The sequence below is a fragment of the Thermobia domestica genome, chromosome 6 (genome assembly GCF_964235325.1).
Source record: "Thermobia domestica chromosome 6, izTheDome1.hap1.1, whole genome shotgun sequence".
Classification (NCBI taxonomy): domain Eukaryota; kingdom Metazoa; phylum Arthropoda; class Insecta; order Zygentoma; family Lepismatidae; genus Thermobia; species Thermobia domestica.
Window position 1 is genome coordinate 6,588,799 of NC_137459.1, and position 19,712 is coordinate 6,608,510.

General features: G+C 41.4%; 1 protein-coding gene across 2 annotated transcripts in view; it reads right to left on the minus strand.

Moving 5' to 3' along the window:
* Positions 1-216: 216 nt before the first annotated feature.
* The window catches only part of LOC145687833 (uncharacterized), a 56,996-nt gene continuing 37,500 nt past the window's right edge, over positions 217-19,712 (minus strand). For both annotated transcript variants that reach the window (XM_081761287.1, XM_081761286.1), the window contains exons 5-7: positions 18,804-18,971; positions 12,237-12,378; positions 217-473 (exon numbers count right to left, since the gene is read on the minus strand). In XM_081761287.1, the coding sequence (XP_081617413.1) occupies positions 436-473; positions 12,237-12,378; positions 18,804-18,971 (348 nt within the window). In that variant the 3' untranslated portion in view covers positions 217-435. The remainder of the gene's footprint in view (positions 474-12,236; positions 12,379-18,803; positions 18,972-19,712) is intronic.

The window sequence follows — 19,712 nt, forward strand, 5'->3', positions numbered from 1 at the left end:
ATTTTGTCTCTTATGGAAAAAAGTTTGCCAATGCTATTGGTCATAGCAACTTGGCTACTAAGCTCATTCTTTCGTATAGCACCACATTCTTTTCAATATACACAAGAGCAGGAGCAAACCAATACTATTACAGCCATATTTAAATGAACTCTTTATCCTGTACACTAAGCTGCTATAAATTCATAAAAGTTCTGAATTTGTAAATAAAACACTACAAACAGAAAATAAAACGATTTATTTAACTTAAAAGAGAAGTTACATGCAAAATTCGGACGTGCAAGGGAGAAATATCTCATGCACAAAGAACTTGCATCAAGATTTGTTACATATCAAAATATAATTTTATAGACTTGTGAATTGCTGAAAGCCTAAGTCTCACTTTCTTCAATATACGAATAACTCAAACACATTTTAAAACTGGGACTCCAAATTTTACTACAATGAAAACATAGACATCTGCGGGAACGCTAAAACTGGAACAGAAGGGTAAAAAAATCAACATAAGAAACATAAAAATAGTTTAAATTTGTGGATATTACATAGATCAAATTGGTATGTGTAACACAAAGTTCATAAAATAATGACCATATATAGAAGACAGGATACTATTCTAGTTTCTATTTATGTATTTATTTAACTTTTGCAGGGACATGGGTTTAGAAGTAAATGCAGAGAAAACTAAATACATGGAAGTTCGTCGGGATCGTAATACTTCAAATTATGGATGTGTAAAAGTATCAAGTAATACTTTCAATTATCTAGGATGAATTTTAACAGACCAAAACTATATTTACGAAGAAATTAAATGTCGACTAAAAGCAGGGAATTCGTGTTATTAATCAGTTCAATATCTTCTGTCGTCGCGAACTCTGTCGAGGAATTTGAAGTTTAAAATTTATAAAACGATAATCATGGCTGTTATTCTGTATGGTTGCCAAACATGGTCATTTACTCTGAGGGAAGAACATAGACTGAAAGTATTTGAGAACAGGATCCTGAAAAGAATATTCGGACCCAAGAGGAACGAGAATGGGGAATGACGGAAACTTCATAACGAGGAACTACATAATTTATACCATTTACCAAACATTGTTACGGTCACTAAGTCTAGGAGGCTCAGGTGGGCAGGTCATGTAGCCAGAATGAAAGAAAGTAGGAACGCTTTCAAAGTCTTGACTGGAAGACCAATTCAAAAACGACCATTAGGAAGGTCTAGGCACAGATGGAAGGACAATATTAAGATGGATCTCGCAGAGATTGGGATACAAAGTAGAAATTGTATCCAGTTGGCTAAGGATAGAAGTCAATGGAGAGTTTTTGTAAATGCGGGATTGAACCTTCGGGTTCCATAGGCCATAGAGTGAGTTTTTTAACTTTTGAGTTGTCGAAGAATGTTGGACTGCACTCTATCATTTAATTGGAACTAGACTCAACAGCTGTTGTTATTTCACGACATAAAAAAGATATACGAAACAGACAAAGGAGAAGTAACAAGGGGTTGAACACCCCAGCAAATGAGCCAAATCAATGGAACTAGAAAGGAAAGAGGAACTAAACTTCTTGTATTTTAGTTAATCTTTAAATGAAAGAAACATCTGCGAAACGTTCAAAATATTGTTAAAGGAAAAATGCTCAAGTGATATTCAAAGCTCGTGTCATATTTCAACGGTTTGGTGCGATTGGTTCTGCTTTTCTGTCAGGCACGCTCTTAAGAAAACTCAAATTTACGAAGCAGTTACATTATAGATAGCATCAATGCTTTCATATCATTAGAAGGCAGAAGATGGAACAGAAGACAAAACAGTTTACGAGTTCATCCTCTGAACATTAGTTATTAGCTCCTGGCGTAAGCATACGGGAGCTCATAATTTCACTCCAGATGTATGGCACTCTTATTTCTCGGGAACTACTGGTCGACTGATCCAAATTTGATGGGCAGGCACCCCATGGCCAAATGAATAAAAATGGTACATTTGGTGGCCTATGGCTCCGTTCGACTCGCCTTGTATGTTGTACTTTATTTCTTGGTAACTACTGGCTGGATCTGAACGAAATTCGATGGGCAAGTAGCCCATCGCCTAAAACCTAAAGATCCCTATATTTTGGGGCCAGACTTGACCAAGGACAGGATAGGCTTGTCAACAGAAGTTATGTTCTACAGCTTTGCACGCCGGGAGTTTCTGAATTCAGTTCACCTTGGTTTGTTAAACACAGAAGTAAATATTCTGTAACTTTTCAACCTATTATGTAATATCAATTACATCAAATGAACTGACCCATAAATAATTTTGTTTCCCTTTTCACTTATTAGGATGGTGCGAATGAAATTATCAATTTTTAATTCTGGTGGGGAACTGACCTCAGCAACAGAACACACCGATAGAGTAAGGTCACTCACTCAGTACAGATGCAGCTGGGGTACCTAGACAAACAGGAGGCAGTACGTTGTTAAACAGGGTCGTATGAAAGTGCACTATTGGAAACATACAACTGCGAATGATTTGTCCTTACGAATTAAAACTAGGATATTCTTCACAGCAACCAGAAAAAAAAAAAAAAAAAGCATTTGGGCCAGGCGAACAAATTCACAATTCAATGTTGGTTTGTCAAATTTTGTTTCGGTAACACAGCATTGCAAAATAAGCATCGTGGGCACCGATCAACATCATGTTTCACAGTTACATCGCTGAAGTAGCCTATCGAGAAAGTGTTCATGCCGTTGCAAACAAGACATACACTATACCGATCGTTCGTCAGCTCCGTGCAATCGGTAACGTAAAAAAGTTTGTACCACATGAGTTGAAATCGGCGAACAAGAATCGCCATGTGGAGGTTTGCAGTTCTTTGAGTTTACGAAATAGCTTGGAACACTTTCTGCAGTGTTACTTAAGATGAAAGGCGGATCTACTATGACAATTGTAAACGGTTCCATCGTGATCAACCTCCAGGAGAGGTTTCCTAAACTACCTTTCCACCTACACAAAATGTTATTGCTGGTATTGTGGTCTGATCCATCATGTTCCAGCCGAGGTGAAACAATCAATGTGCAGATCTTTGGTGTGTTCAGCTTCATGAATTCGAACGGCTTTGTCATCAATGGTGAAGTGACTTGGTGTTCTCATAAAAAAAATTAAATCTTGAGAGTTTTACGTTCCACGGTTATGCCGGCTAGGCTAAAGCAGACGGTAATGATGAGAAGTGAATGAAATGAAGGAAGTGGGAGCAAACGAGAGAACCCCGAGGAAACCCACGCACGCGGTGTTTGTCCACCACAAAGCTCACTTGGCGCGAGCTGGGATCGAAACAGGGACCCCATACACCAGAGGTGGACGCTCTACCACTGAGCCACAGCGGCCCCTTGGTGTTCCCATGTTGCATTATAAAACCCTTTCTCACCCCGTCCTCTCTCTCTCACTGACTACTACTTCTTGAGAGGAAAGATTTTCACTGATGATTTGGAGGTACAATGTACGGTTGAAGACTTCTTCGGATCACATATCCCAGACTTCGGAAATTACTCCTTTGGAAGTGACGCAGCTGGATCGGACATTTGATTCGCACCAACTTAATATTAATACACAAAATCTATAACAGAACATAGTGGAAACATGATAGTAACAAGAAAGAAAAAAAAAGGAACACTATAAGCACTTTCGCTAAAATGCTTCATTAAATACAGAGACTAAGAGGTACGGAGAAAAAATAAAAGAGAAGGTAAAAGGCTGAGAAGCAGCATCCAGATGGACTTCACATCGGAATGCAGGATCATCCGGCTGTAAATAGATGGAGTTTAGTAGAGAAAGTATATAAACAGGAATATAGAACAGGAAGGAAACAATAAACGAAGGGAAAAACATAATTGAAAAATGAAAATTTATACAGAGATTAATAAAATATAGTAATAATTAATTAATTAAAAATAAAAAAAACTGGTAAATATGAAAATATAATAATAAAAACTTTTGCTTCTGCTTTGTCTTCTATTTTTTTATTTATTATACTTTTTCAATTATTATTATTTATTGTTCTTATTTAATTTTCATTTTTGCGTTCTAAAGAACAATATAACTAACATTTCGTTTTCATTCTCTTTTTTTTATAATAGATACGTGCACTCATTCTACGCATTCATGGCAAATAAAAAAGAAAATTCAATTCATGTGAAACAACATGCACATAACATGCATCTAACTTCGAGTATCAGGAATGAATACACACGTGAATATATCTCAGGTTTCTCTGTAAAAACACAATCAGTGAATGCAGTGCCGACATTACGGATCCAGTAATAGAGAATACTACACAAGAAATAGCCAAGCTTTTGGCGATACAAATTGTTAAAAAAGGGAGACCATATTTCATTGTGACAAAGTAATTATATCAAACAACGTCAACATGAGCAATTCGTACCGTAATTATCAAGAGTTACAAAAGAAGAAAGCGAAGCAGGATTTGTCTTTTTAATAATATTAAGATTGGAAAGTGTCCAGAGGGCACAATACAACAAGAAGGCTAGGATAGTAAACACAGCTGAAACATTAACCTTTAGACGCCCCAGGATTTTAACAAAATAGTGGACTCCCACATTGGGGGCTCTGGTGACCCCCCTAATTATCACAGATTCACGATTCATACACCGTTGGAAAACTTGTAGACCGCATATTCCATTCCCGCCATATTCGTAGAAACAAATCATAAAAAAATGAAAAAAAAAATGACTGCGGGGCAATGGCAACCCTTGCAGTCACCCTACGTTGACAACAGGTACACATACAGGTTATTATCATGTAGGGGACTACTTCACTGCTTCACATACCAATTTTTATGAGTGTAACACAAAGGGAGGAGGAACAGCCCCCCCAAAACCTGATGAAAACAAACAAACGAACTTAACCTTCCCCTCTGCCCTGACATCCCCCGCATACATAAAATGCATACTGGCGGAAAGCTTCATCCCTCAGGAATACATTGGTACTCAAATCATCTTCCTATCCTAACAGAGGCTGAGCTATTGAGGTTTAAAGCGCCGACGCAGGAGTTGGGTCAATGGGCGTTTAAAGGTTAATCTTTTTCTTTTTCATCGTAGCAATAACAGTAATATCCCTTACCATCAACTTTACTTTTATTATGGCTTCCTACGGTAAATAGTGAAATCGGATTTGATTTAATACGTGTGTAATTGTAACAAGAGTCTACAAGCGTACCTTAATTATAATAGAAGAAACTTTACTTCTTTCCTTCTAATTCTCTTTCCCCACCTGAAGCTAATTAAACTAACAACCCATCAGTGGATCCAATGTATTCTGATTACAACTATTGCTTTCCCTCAGATCCAATTATTATTCTTCCGTAACACAAAAAGAGTGAAAAAGTGAGTGACTGAACGGGGATTCAAACCCAGGACCTCCGGAACAGCCACTTACTCTTTCACGTGATCCGAGACGAGAGCACCGACCTCGAGAATGAGAGAGTGAGTGGCTGTTCTGGGAACCGGACTGCGTGGCGTACTGGTTAACGCAGCGGCACGGTATATGCCGGAGGGTCCCAGGTTCGAGTCGCGGTCCAGTCAGTCACTTTTCACTCTTTGTGTACGGTATTGTAGAATTCGCACCAGGTGAGGATCTGGTGTATTAAAAAATCTATTGTTCGCTCCTTTCATTAATATATATTATGCTTCCATCTTATTCTCTGCTTCGCAGCTGACACTAGCTTTCCATTCTAGCAACTTTTGCCAGTAGGATATCCTGCCTTGATTTCATTCTACATGTAAGTTTCACAGAGTTAAAGTTTCAGATACAATAAAAACATGCAATTATTGTGACGTTATCGAGAACGCAATAGGAGTGACACGTGTTTAGTGACTGCCACATTCTAGCGACGTGTTCCACCTATCTTAAAATATCTTAACTTGACTAACTGCACTAAATTCCGTGATCTGTGTATTACAACTACGGTACTGATTTAAAATAATGGTTATTTCTACAAGTGAGTAGAAAGTGTAGGAGTTGTTATGACAACGTAATTTTCACCTTAGATTCACTCTATCATCATTTTTTAAGCACGTGCTGTTAAATAAACATGCTAACGTTACCAAGTTTTAAATACATCTAAAGTGAGTGCCTAATGCAATGAGGTTTACATTTGCGCCGTACTACGCAATTAATAGCTCGCAAATAAAAAAAAAAAAAAAAAAAATGAATATTAGTGAATATGAAAGTTTATTAGTTTAACGTTCCCCAGGTACACACTTTTTTCTTTCTTACAATGGGAACATCCTTGTCTAGTGGCTACAGCGTTGGACTCGTGTCCACGTGGTCCCGGGTTCGATTCCCGGCCGGTGCTTCCTCAATTTTCGGTGTCCGGCCAGCGTCGTGAGGCAAACTGGGGAGTCATGTGAAAACAAGACGTGACAACCACTAGGTATAGAAAGCTCCCGGTGCGTCTGTTAGGGACAAGGCGTCGTGGCGCTCTGACCACGTGCTCATCATCAGGCTGGATGTAGTTCATATAGCCTCCCTGCTGAACGGGACGTTTACCTCAGTCAACTGTGATCGATTCTTGGCCGGCGCTTCCTACTTTTTGGCGTCCACTCAGCGTCATGAGGCCAACTGGGGAGTCATGTGAAAACAAGACGTGACAACCACTAGGTCTAGAAAGCTCCCGGTGCGTCTGTTAGGGACAAGGCGTCGTGGCGCTCTGACCACGTGCTCATCATCAGGCTGGATGTAGTTCAGTCGCTCGCTAGCAGATGGCGCTGGAGTAGGTTTAGGCCCACAAAATGGGCTGTTACGCTAAATGGTTTGGTTCGATTCCCGGCGGGAGCTCATGTGGTTCGGATTCCACGTTAATCAGTAGGTCCACGTCTCATATAGCCTCCCTGCTGAACGGGACGTTTACCTCAGTCAACTGTGATCGATTCTTGGCCGGCGCTTCCTACTTTTTGGCGTCCACTCAGCGTCATGAGGCCAACTGGGGAGTCATGTGAAAACAAGACGTGACAACCACTAGGTCTAGAAAGCTCCCGGTGCGTCTGTTAGGGACAAGGCGTCGTGGCGCTCTGACCACGTGCTCATCATCAGGCTGGATGTAGTTCATATAGCCTCCCTGCTGAACGGGACGTTTACCTCAGTCAACTGTGATCGATTCTTGGCCGGCGCTTCCTACTTTTTGGCGTCCACTCAGCGTCATGAGGCCAACTGGGGAGTCATGTGAAAACAAGACGTGACAACCACTAGGTCTAGAAAGCTCCCGGTGCGTCTGTTAGGGACAAGGCGTCGTGGCGCTCTGACCACGTGCTCATCATCAGGCTGGATGTAGTTCAGCCGGTCGCTAGCAGATGGCGCTGGAGCAGACTTAGGTTCGGATTCCACGTTAATCAGTAGGTCCACGTCTCATATAGCCTCCCTGCTGAACGGGACGTTTACCTCAGTCAACTGTGATCGATTCTTGGCCGGCGCTTCCTACTTTTTGGCGTCCACTCAGCGTCATGAGGCCAACTGGGGAGTCATGTGAAAACAAGACGACAACCACTAGGTCTAGAAAGCTCCCGGTGCGTCTGTTAGGTACAAGGCGTCGTGGCGCTCTGACCACGTGCTCATCATCAGGCTGGATGTAGTTCAGCCGGTCGCTAGCAGATGGCGCTGGAGCAGACTTAGGTTCGGATTCCACGTTAATCAGTAGGTCCACGTCTCATATAGCCTCCCTGCTGAACGGGACGTTTACCTCAGTCAACTGTGATCGATTCTTGGCCGGCGCTTCCTACTTTTTGGCGTCCACTCAGCGTCATGAGGCCAACTGGGGAGTCATGTGAAAACAAGACGACAACCACTAGGTCTAGAAAGCTCCCGGTGCGTCTGTTAGGGACAAGGCGTCGTGGCGCTCTGACCACGTGCTCATCATCAGGCTGGATGTAGTTCAGCCGGTCGCTAGCAGATGGCGCTGGAGCAGACTTAGGTTCGGATTCCACGTTAATCAGTAGGTCCACGTCTCATATAGCCTCCCTGCTGAACGGGACGTTTACCTCAGTCAACTGTGATCAATTCTTGGTCGGCGCTTCCTACTTTTTGGCGTCCACTCAGCGTCATGAGGCCAACTGGGGAGTCATGTGAAAACAAGACGACAACCACTAGGTCTAGAAAGCTCCCGGTGCGTCTGTTAGGGACAAGGCGTCGTGGCGCTCTGACCACGTGCTCATCATCAGGCTGGATGTAGTTCAGCCGGTCGCTAGCAGATGGCGCTGGAGCAGACTTAGGTTCACATATGCGCCGTTACGCCAAGTGGGTTTTTTGGGGGTTCGGATTCCACGTTAATCAGTAGGTCCACGTCTCATATAGCCTCCCTGCTGAACGGGACGTTTACCTCAGTCAACTGTGATCGATTCTTGGCCGGCGCTTCCTACTTTTTGGCGTCCACTCAGCGTCATGAGGCCAACTGGGGAGTCATGTGAAAACAAGACATGACAACCACTAGGTCTAGAAAGCTCCCGGTGCGTCTGTTAGGGACAGGGCGTCGCGGCGCTCTGACCACGTGCTCGCCACTAGGCTCGCTGGCGGATGACACTGGAGCAGGCTTAGGCTCAAACATAATATTTCACTAGGGAACATCGTGGTCTAGTGGTTAGAGCGTTGGACTCGCCTCCACGTGGTCCCGGGTTTGATTCCCGGCCGGCGCTTCCTACTTTTTGGCGTCCACTCAGCGTCATGAGGCCAACTGGGGAGTCATGTGAAAACAAGACGACAACCACTAGGTCTAGAAAGCTCCCGGTGCGTCTGTTAGGGACAAGGCGTCGTGGCGCTCTGACCACGTGCTCATCATCAGGCTGGATGTAGTTCAGCCGGTCGCTAGCAGATGGCGCTGGAACAGACTTAGGTTCGGATTCCACGTTAATCAGTAGGTCCACGTCTCATATAGCCTCCCTGCTGAACGGGACGTTTACCTCAGTCAACTGTGATCGATTCTTGGCCGGCGCTTCCTACTTTTTGGCGTCCACCCAGCGTCGTGAGGCCAACTGGGGAGTCATCTGAAAACAAGACGTGACAACCACTAGGTCTAGAAAGCTCCCGGTGCGTCTGTTAGGGACAAGGCGTCGTGGCGCTCTGACCACGTGCTCATCATCAGGCTGGATGTAGTTCAGCCGGTCGCTAGCAGATGGCGCTGGAACAGACTTAGGTTCGGATTCCACGTTAATCAGTAGGTCCACGTCTCATATAGCCTCCCTGCTGAACGGGACGTTTACCTCAGTCAACTGTGATCGATTCTTGGCCGGCGCTTCCTACTTTTTGGCGTCCACCCAGCGTCGTGAGGCCAACTGGGGAGTCATCTGAAAACAAGACGTGACAACCACTAGGTCTAGAAAGCTCCCGGTGCGTCTGTTAGGGACAAGGCGTCGTGGCGCTCTGACCACGTGCTCATCATCAGGCTGGATGTAGTTCAGCCGGTCGCTAGCAGATGGCGCTGGAACAGACTTAGGTTCGGATTCCACGTTAATCAGTAGGTCCACGTCTCATATAGCCTCCCTGCTGAACGGGACGTTTACCTCAGTCAACTGTGATCGATTCTTGGCCGGCGCTTCCTACTTTTTGGCGTCCACTCAGCGTCATGAGGCAAACTGGGGAGTCACGTGAAAACAAGACGTGACAACCACTAGGTCTAGAAAGCTCCTGGTGCGTCTGTTAGGGACAAGGCGTCGCAGCGCTCTGACCACGTGCTCATCATCAGGCTGGATGTAGTTCAGCCGGTCGCTAGCAGATGGCGCTGGAACAGACTTAGGTTCGGATTCCACGTTAATCAGTAGGTCCACGTCTCATATAGCCTCCCTGCTGAACGGGACGTTTACCTCAGTCAACTGTGATCGATTCTTGGCCGGCGCTTCCTACTTTTTGGCGTCCACTCAGCGTCATGAGGCAAACTGGGGAGTCACGTGAAAACAAGACATGACAACCACTAGGTCTAGAAAGCTCCTGGTGCATGTGTTAGGGACAAGGCGTCGTGGCGCTCTGACCACGTGCCCGATGCTAGGCTGAGCGTAGTTCAGCTGATCGCTAGCAGATGGCGCTGGAGCAGGCTTAGACCCACAAAATAGGCTGTTACGCCAACACACAAACTTATACTTAAGGAGATGGAGGATTAATGAAAGTGAATGACTCTGAAATTAAATTTTGTGTGCTTCCCCAACGGGAATCGAACCCGGGACCACGTGCACCATAGGTGCACGCGCTAGCCACCGTACCAACGGGGAGGGATGTATGTTAATAGTGTTCATAACTCAGCAGCACTAGCAAAATGGTAGTCAGCAGGAAAAAAAAAAAAAATGGGTACACACATCCTGCATGGTCAATAGTGTCAGAACAAAATGAGCATTTTAAATACGTTCTCACTGTTCTCTGTAAGTCAAAGGATACTGAACTAAAATTGATTCATTTGTTATTGAAGTATATATGTGTACATGCATTGTTAACGGTGCCTGTACATCATTCACCACTTTCTTTCATTTATCCACAGTCAACTGCAATTATTTATTCTATAAAAGTATATTTATTTGATATTTTCGAAAATTATAAGCTCGATAAAATTGTATACACAATATATTCACCTTCAGAGCACCTGAATGGTTGGAAACGATACTCGTCACAAATTTTATACAGAGCTATTAGAATAATCTCAGCGGCAGGGAGATATGCTAACAAAATTTCAGTGGTAGTGACTAATCCCTTTCTTCCTTTCTTTCTTTCTTTTTGTTTAACGTCCCACGTTTTTCATCGATGATAAGAAAAACTGTGATTATGATAGTAAGTGAAATGGTGGAATAAAAAAACTCGGAAGAAAACGAGAGCCCTGAAAAAACCTACATATACGATGTTTCTTTACAAAAAACACTTGGTGTGGGCTGGAATCAAACCAGGGGCCCTACACAGCAGAGGTTAGAGCTCTAGCATTGAGCTACCGCAGCAGCTTCACTACTCTCTCTCATTCCCTGCAGTGAATCGTCTGTTGTTGTTGAGTTGAGTTGATTTTAGTTTAGTGTCCCTTTCAGCAGCGAGGCTATATGAGACGTGGATCTACTGATTAACGTGGAATCCGGATCATATGAGCACCAGCCGAGAATAAATCCCGGGTCTCCCACGCCAAAGGCGCGTACCATAACCGCTTAGCCACGAAGGAGCTCAATGAATTGTTTGCGTGGAAGTACTAAACGTAGATACGCTTGCATGAAAATACTATATGATGTTCTTTGATATCACTTTAAAAAAATAGTCAAAATCGATTTAAAAAAATAAAATAAAGGCTTTGTAAACAAAGATGTGAGGTTAGTCATAGATTTACATTGTAAAGTCTTAACTTACACAGAAAGTTCAGTCTTCACACCGAATTTCGCTTTAATCATGCTTCCAATCTTAGGCCAGTTATCTTTTTCCCAGCAGTTTTGTGAATTTTCTTCAAATTTCACTAGTGAAACGTTGAAAGCTGACGCGCTATATTTTCTTCTTATTTTTTTTTTTTTTAATCAAACAAGTCTTAGTGCGTGACGTTCTATCTCTAGCACGTGTTAGTGTATTTTACCCAGGTCAATCAGAAGGTTAGTTGCACTCTTTTGTAAATATTTTCAGTCAAAGGCTATTTTGATGAAACTGTGTGTCAACACTCCAGACATGTAGCTGTATCGTGTGACGTAGCGGCTTTCACGACGCAAGTGGAAGTGTTTTGACAATCAGTCGTAAACATGTCTTGACAGCTGCAAGTGACGTCCAAATTGGAAATGCATACAGTGATTAGTTTTTTTTTTTTTTTTTTTGTGGGCGAAAAGGTGTTAGTGCACTGAAATTTATCGACACTTAAAAATCCACGGCCAGATAAACTGTTCAAAGCCTCTGTGCTGCTGCATCACAATGAATGCAAGAGGCCACTTGCATTTCTTTGCAGAAGGCATTGAAAAACTTGTGCCACGCCTCGACAAATGCTTAAATAACGGAGGTAATTACGTTGAAAAGTAGATTGTAAATGGAACTTTACGATACCAATAAAGTTACTGTAAAATTTCCATGTTTTATTTTCTGAAGCAGCGCACTGCAACTAACTTTTTGATTGACCTTCGTACTGCATGGCAGTATGTGATTGCTCACACAAATTAACTACCTTGACTATTTTTTTTTTTTTTTACTTTGAACACAATAACAAATAGTAAAGCATTTACGTAGTAAACCAAGAGAAACACGTCCATTGAGGAGGATATTACTCACTTGCACAACGGTAACAGTTATCACGGAACACTCCAAAGACCATTGTTCCACATCGATCACACCAAGTGGGACTGGTGCCCTCGAAAGGCGTGAAATTGTGTCCGTATCCTTCCTCCGAATCCTCGCTACTATTCTGGTGCATCTGCAGAGAAAAAACATAAAACCATCTTCATATGTGTTTCTATGCGACCATGAACTTTTATACAATTCATACAGTCACGATAAAGTTTACATATCCAGCTGTGGATTATCGTAAGACATGTGAAGGGAGACTCTCTCTGTTCGTTGAGATTCAAATTCCAGAAAACTTTCAAATGAACAATTTTGCATCCACCTGTTGTAGAAGTAAAGGCAGTCAACTTCAAGCTTACAAAAAAAGTTATATTACTACTAACTTAAGGTCAAGCAAAATATGAACATTGATACAACGAGTCGTAATCAAAGTTAACAGGAATATTGATTAACAATGCGGGAGAAACTGAACACTATTGTAATGAATTCAGACAATAAATACATTTAGGACACTCAGTGTTGCTTGACAGACACGACAATTAAGTCACTTTTAAAATACAGGATTAGCATAAATGATTCATTCCTTTTGCAAAGGCTATGTTTTCAAAAGTGTTACACGTAAACATATGAAAGATGCATGAAAAAGACCTAAAACTCACCAAGTTTGCATTTTTTTTCCAGGTGGCAGCACGAGTCCATTACCTTTCCGATCGGGTGTGGCAGTACGAGGTTCGTATCTGTCGAAAATGGAGGGAAAGCAAGAAAAAAGATGTCGTTTGGACGTGTGTCGTGTTACCAAAGGAGCGCATATTGAACATTTGTAGAGGGTGTATAAGCTTGGTGAGTTTGTGGTTCTTTTCATATATATTTCATGCGTGTAATACTTTTGAAAATAAAGCCTTTTCAAAATTAATTAATCATTTATGCTAATCCTGTAGAACACGTAAGATATTATTCACGTTTCTCGTCAATATTCTTATCTCGACAAAAAGCAAATCTATAGGAGCGTTGTAACGAACAAATACTTGTAGTTATGAAAGGTTATGTTTTGACCAACTGAGTGAGTCTTGTGCTGCTGGTTCAAAACTAAATGCCCGATTCATGTTAATATTTGTTAATACTGTATATACTATTTAAGCGGGGACAAATAAAACCAAAGACGATGACAACTCTACTTTTGTTATTAGAAAAATCTCCTTTGTCCTAGTCCGCTTCAGACACACTTTCAACAATGAAACATTTTATAACGGTGCTACTATTACCTTGCTACACACAAAATGGGTCAAATATTTTTAAAAAGATATTTTGATCTAGCCTTGTAAAATACAGAAATCGGAAAAGTACTGGGAAAGTGAAAGAATAAAACGGCCTCAAGATAGTCAAGATTGTTACAATTGACACAAAATCATTCTACTGACAGTACAAGCATAACAAATACTATTTAGGGGGAGGGAGTTCTCGAAATATTTCAATTTCTTTTCACTTCATCTTTTTGGCCATCATTTCAGCATTCGTTTACATACCAAATACTTAAGGGACACAACGGAAAGGATTTATGCTTAAAATTTTCATATCAAATATCTATTTTACCTTTCTACATAAACTTAAGCAGCAGCTCTTATCTACTGTTTCAAAGTCCGATTCGAAGTTATTAGAAAAATAGATCAGAGATCAGTGACACTGAAAATAATTTACCTCTTAGGAACTACAGGTTCTGGCAAGGAGGTATGGTGTTTTTGAAAAGACTGTCACACACTTTTGAAAAATGAAATCTTTGAGTTTTACGTCCCACGGTTATGCCGGTTACGCTAAAGGAGACGGTGATGGTGAGTAATGAATGAAATGGTGGAATGAAGAAAGTGGGAGGAAACCCACGTACACGGTGTTTCTCCACCACAAAGTTCACTTGGCGGGGGCTGGGATCGAACTCAAGACCCCCAAGCACCAGAGGTGAACGCTCTACCACTGAGCCACCGCAGCCCCTCACCCGATTTTGAATTTCAAACTTTGTTGTTATTATCCATTGACGTTATATTTCTATTTGAGATTACATGTTGAAATACAAGAACGAAAAAGAAAAAAAGTACTCATCCGTGAAAAATCACTTTAGTTAAGTGGCATCCATTTTTGTAGAAGCATGCGAAACCCTTTGAATATCTCGCGTCATATCGGAAAGGGCTTCAAGAGTACGTGCCCCATATAAACATTACTTTTTAGGTTGCATCATAGAAATAGTCACAAAGTGACAGGTCTGGTGACCGAGGAAGTCACTCGACAACCCCGCGCAATGAAATCAAAAGTCATAGTTGCTCTTGATGTATGGCAGGTAGCCCCATCTTGCTGAAAACACACACTGTTGAAGTTTATGTGCTGTCTTCTTAACACTGACAGAAAATAGTGACGCAGCATGGAAACGTAGCGATGTGTGTTAAAAATACACTGTTCGCCCATTTTCACAAAAAAAAAGTTCGAGATAAGTTACACCAAACAGTTAATTTGACGCAATGCAGGGGTTTGTGATGTTCTTGCGGGATTTTGGGTGCCCAGTACCAGAAAGTTTGTTTGTTTACCATCCCTGATAAACGAAAGTGGGCCTCGACATCCCGGATAAAAACGATGTTCTCAGTCAACATCCCTTCTGCAAATCTAGGCCTGATGAAGTCGTTTTGCCTCAGTTTCTGAACAACCATTAAATTATAAGGATGAGAATGGAGGCCCAAGTCTAAGATTCTCCGAACTAACCTCTGTGTGACATACCAAGGGAGCGAGCGTGCTTGTCCCTTTTTTTTTTTTTTTTTTTTAAACGTTTTCTGGGGTTCGAACAGTTCGATCACGTACTCGTACAGTCCATGGCCTTACAGATCTTGTCGTTTGAAACTTGTTCAGGCACTCCACACGGTATCTCGTTTTGGAACGCGACCATGACGACCAACAATAAAATGGCTTTGAAAGCGTCGCTGTGTTTCAATGAAAGCGTTGTAAACAAACAATCAATGTGTTACAGAGAAAGGCTCCATGTGCTACTGAAACGACATACGACAACAAGTGCATTCAACTATTCTAGTTGGTATTTGGCCCACTGCAGCGCACATGACAGTCTTTCCAAACCCACCTTACCTCCCTGCTGGGCCCTGTACTATTGATTAGGACACTCGTATTGAAACATCTCTATCTAACCACAAACTTACCTTTATAGCTGTGTGTACCAAGCATGAACCATACACTATCGGATATAAACTATTCACAGTGATGGCTTTCTATCAGCAGGTGTTTTACGTGAGCAGCACTACGTGGATGTTGAATGAAGCGGAATGCTTCCCTCCTAACCTACATTTATACTATCACTCAGGTTGCCACATAAGGAATGAGGTTTGAAATCAGTGTTTGACGGTGAAATAACTAAGGCCTCCTACACAACAATAATATATATAAAATTGAGACATGAGACAAATAGCTCTGATTTGTGTTCTTGTCGAGGTATACCATTGCCAACTACTCACGCAATGTCGATGTAACTTACCTACCTTATTACTTGCACGTACATCCTTAATAATATTATCAGTATTTTGTTGAAAAGCATTATCATTACTGTATTTGATGTAGCTTCTCGGTATAAATTCTCAAATCTTGCAAGCATGATCAAATTTGCTCCTTCCTCTCAAACGACTACGCTCTTTAATACTGTCAGTCTCACAGAAAAATATATAATACGTAGCCGAACCGGCCAATTTTTCTTTACACATCCTTTGCGAATTCAATGAAAATTGAATCACGGTTCAATACTACTTTTTCATTCCTTGAATTGGCCTAATAGAAACTGAAGAAACCTCAGTGGTGATGATGATATGTGTTACCACAACTAGACTTCAGTAGGGCACTATCCATGCAGAAACATAATCCAGCTCCCCTGGAGGATAAATAGTGTAGCAGGAAACGGTTTGAGGATTGAGTTATTATAGTAATCTGTGCACTCGTCAATTGCACCTGACTGAAGCCCACATCACAATTCCGAGCCCACGTTAATAGTAAGTCCCGTTCTTCATAATCTGCGTAAGAACGCAAAACAATAACTCAGAAACCAGATCATAATCATTACAGATTTTAAAGTAATCTGCAAATCATCATCATACTAAATTCCTGTTAACAGCATCCTCATGGGTCTAGGTACGTGCGATATCTCTCCGACGATTTCTTTAAATTCCACCACTCTTCAACCTACATTGAAGTCGTTTTACTAGTTTCCAATTTTTCAATGTAGGAACCATCTTTAATGGTGTCTTATTGGTGTTCGTTACTTGTAACGTTCAAAGATTAACTTTTTTTTTGTTCTTGTCATTGAACTGGAGTTAACCATCCCTTTCAGCACCGAGGACGACATGGTGACTCAGTGGCACAGCGCTTACCTCTGGTGAGTGAAGTCCCTCATTCGATACCTGGCCAAGTAAGTTCGTGGCGGAGAACATTATGTCTGTGGGTTTTCTCGGGGTACTCCTGTTTCCTCCCACTTTCTCATTCCATTAATTGCCTTAATCGCCCGTTTCCCTTAGCCTAAAACAGGCTTTCTCAACCTAGGGGTTGCGAATATAAACGGAAGAGATCAATATAATTAGAATCTAATACCGCAAAATATTTTTAAATATTATTTTGAATTTTGTTCTGATAGGCATATTTTTATTTTTATCCATGCTGTTAACAATAAGAAATAGTTCTACTAAACATTTTCAATAGGTGCAGAGTTGTTTAAAAATCAATTTAAGTGAAAGAGGTACATGAAACTAATGAGAACTGCATATTGAAATACCAGAAAAATACAAATGCAACAAAATCTGCATATTGAGATATAATTAAAATTGAAAGCTATAATGAGATACCTGAGCATGGTGTGATTTCACTAGTAACTGAAAGTGACGGCCTCTCAAAAATTAAAGTACTCAGTAAGTTTTTTAAACAACTATCTAAGTTTTTTGACGAAAATTAGAAATAACTTTATATATATATGATATGACCCAAATTTAAGAGAGTTATGAAGTTTTAAAAATTCCAAACGGTCTCCATTTTGAAACATTATGACTGATCGTATTCGATATTTGTAATATGAATGAACTGACCAAATTTGGTTTTAATCCATTCGCTTTTAGGGCAGTTACTGTACCCACTATATACAAGAAATTGATTCTACTATTATAGAAATAGATGGATACCGTGGGATCTCCGCGAAAATCCCACACAAGCTTATTACAAACCAGAAATTATAGGGGGGGTTCCTGGCAAGAGGATGTGATAAAATGGGGGGTCGTGATAGGAATTAGTTTGAGAACCACTGGCCTCAATGTCACAATCGTGTGATGTTAAACTGAAAGATTTCATGGTTTTCCTTTCAGTACGGAGACTACATGAAACGTCAATCTACAGCTTAACGTGGTACCTGGACTATATGAGCTCCTCTGGGAATCGAACCCGTGTCTCCTGTGCCGAAGACGCATACGCTAGCCATATAGCCATGAGAAAGTTCCTTGACGGAGAGACATTCCGTACATTTGTGTCAATTATGTTTGTACCACAGTGTTTCAGTTTTTCTCTAAACCATTACGACGTCTACAGAATTAAACGTATTTCTATATGTCCTGTTCTTTCACTAGACGGACTGTACCCTCCATACAGACCCCTTACAGAGTAAATGAAATATATAAGCTTTACGTCCCACGATTATGCGGGCTAGGTTAAAGGAGACGGTGATGAATGAATGGAATGGTGGAATGAAGAAAGTGGGAGGAAACGGGAGAGCCCCGAGAAAACTCACGCGCCAGTGTTTGTCCACCATAAAGTTCACTTGGTGCGAGCTGGGATAGAACCAGGGACTCCATGCACTAGAGATAACGCTCTACCACTGAGCCACCGCGGCCCCCACAGTCCACTTTGAATCATTCACTTTTTCCATAGCTCGTCCGCACGTTCCACTGTTGTCTTGCCCCTCCTCTTTTTTAATTCCTTCCGTGCTGTGACCAAACATTTGAAATTTAAAAATTAAACGCTGGAAGAACTTCATATAAATTTGGTACAAATTTTACGACGATCTGTTTAATCATATTCTACTGCTGCTAGATGATGACAGCATGGGTTCATGTGCACCTACAAATATTTTAAGTTGCAAGCACCAAAAGTGATTCGTAAAAGTCCAAGTTCATAATATTAATTCAGCACTTGGTATTATGATATTGCACTAGGGCTATTTATAGTTGTAGTCATTAAAGTATTTGGAGGATATTCTCCATTTTACCGTAGAATGGAAGGAGCTGATTAATCCTTTTCACATCATCATCGAACTGGTAACAATGCTCCATGATACGAAGTCAATAGTTTGCATCGCACAATGACAAGCAGTTTCGGCTACAAGTTCCATTTTGTCACCTGCCATGATGAAATATTCCATTAATGCTGTTGATTCTTAGCTTGCACCTATTCGAACGCACAATAAATTGAACTATAGAAATAAATTACCTTACTAGAGAATGAATTTAATGGTAATGAAGTTACTTGCACAGTGAGATTACTTACTTTATTTCCAAAAAGTGGACTTTCAATGCTGGTATCCTGGTCACATCGTCCAGTACTCAGGCGGTCTAAGGCGAGGCCGTGCATGCTATCGTTTATTCTACAGGTTCGAAATAGGTCAGCCGGATAGTCTACGTAAGTGTAAGCTTTCTGGATAATGGCGCTTGGTTCCTAATACCAAAACCAATAAAAGAAATGCTAACACATGCCACACACACAAGAAGTCAGAACAACAATCAATGGATCATAGCAGTGAATTCTACCACAACTAGAAACATTGAAATTATTATAGAAATGACAACAATTAACTATGTTTCACAGTCATGTATTAATCGTGGGCGCCCGCAGGACAAGGAAGGACAAAGATCAATAAGCGCTAAACAACACACATTTTGGTAATAGTTCAAATTTTGGCTTTATATACGAGGGGTGTTCCATATTGATTTACACTTTCTTGTTTATCTTCAGGATCCACCATTGAGCTCGTCATTACACTTGGAAGGAAGTAGTACTTAGGTCTCCCTTCAGGTTGAGGAACAATACAAAGAAGTGTAATCCTTGGAAACTACAGCACATTTCACCGTAAGCGGACAACATGGAAGGTGATCAGCAAGAACAGCGCTGGATAGCATGATTTTTGTGGAAAGAGGGTTACACACTGCGGAAACACAGGCGATTGTGGTATTGTGTGGAGAGTGAGCACCGTCACGCAACGCAAAACCGTATATAACTGGGTGGACGGCTAGAAAAGTGGCTGCACATCGACGGAGAAGGGAAACAGTTCTAGAAGGAAAATGACTGTGACAACACTACTAAACATTTGGAGAGTGTAGCGGCTTATTCAGGGCAATAGGTGCATCACGTTCACGGAACTGGAAGTGGCCACAAGACTTGCCAGAATCACTCTGCACC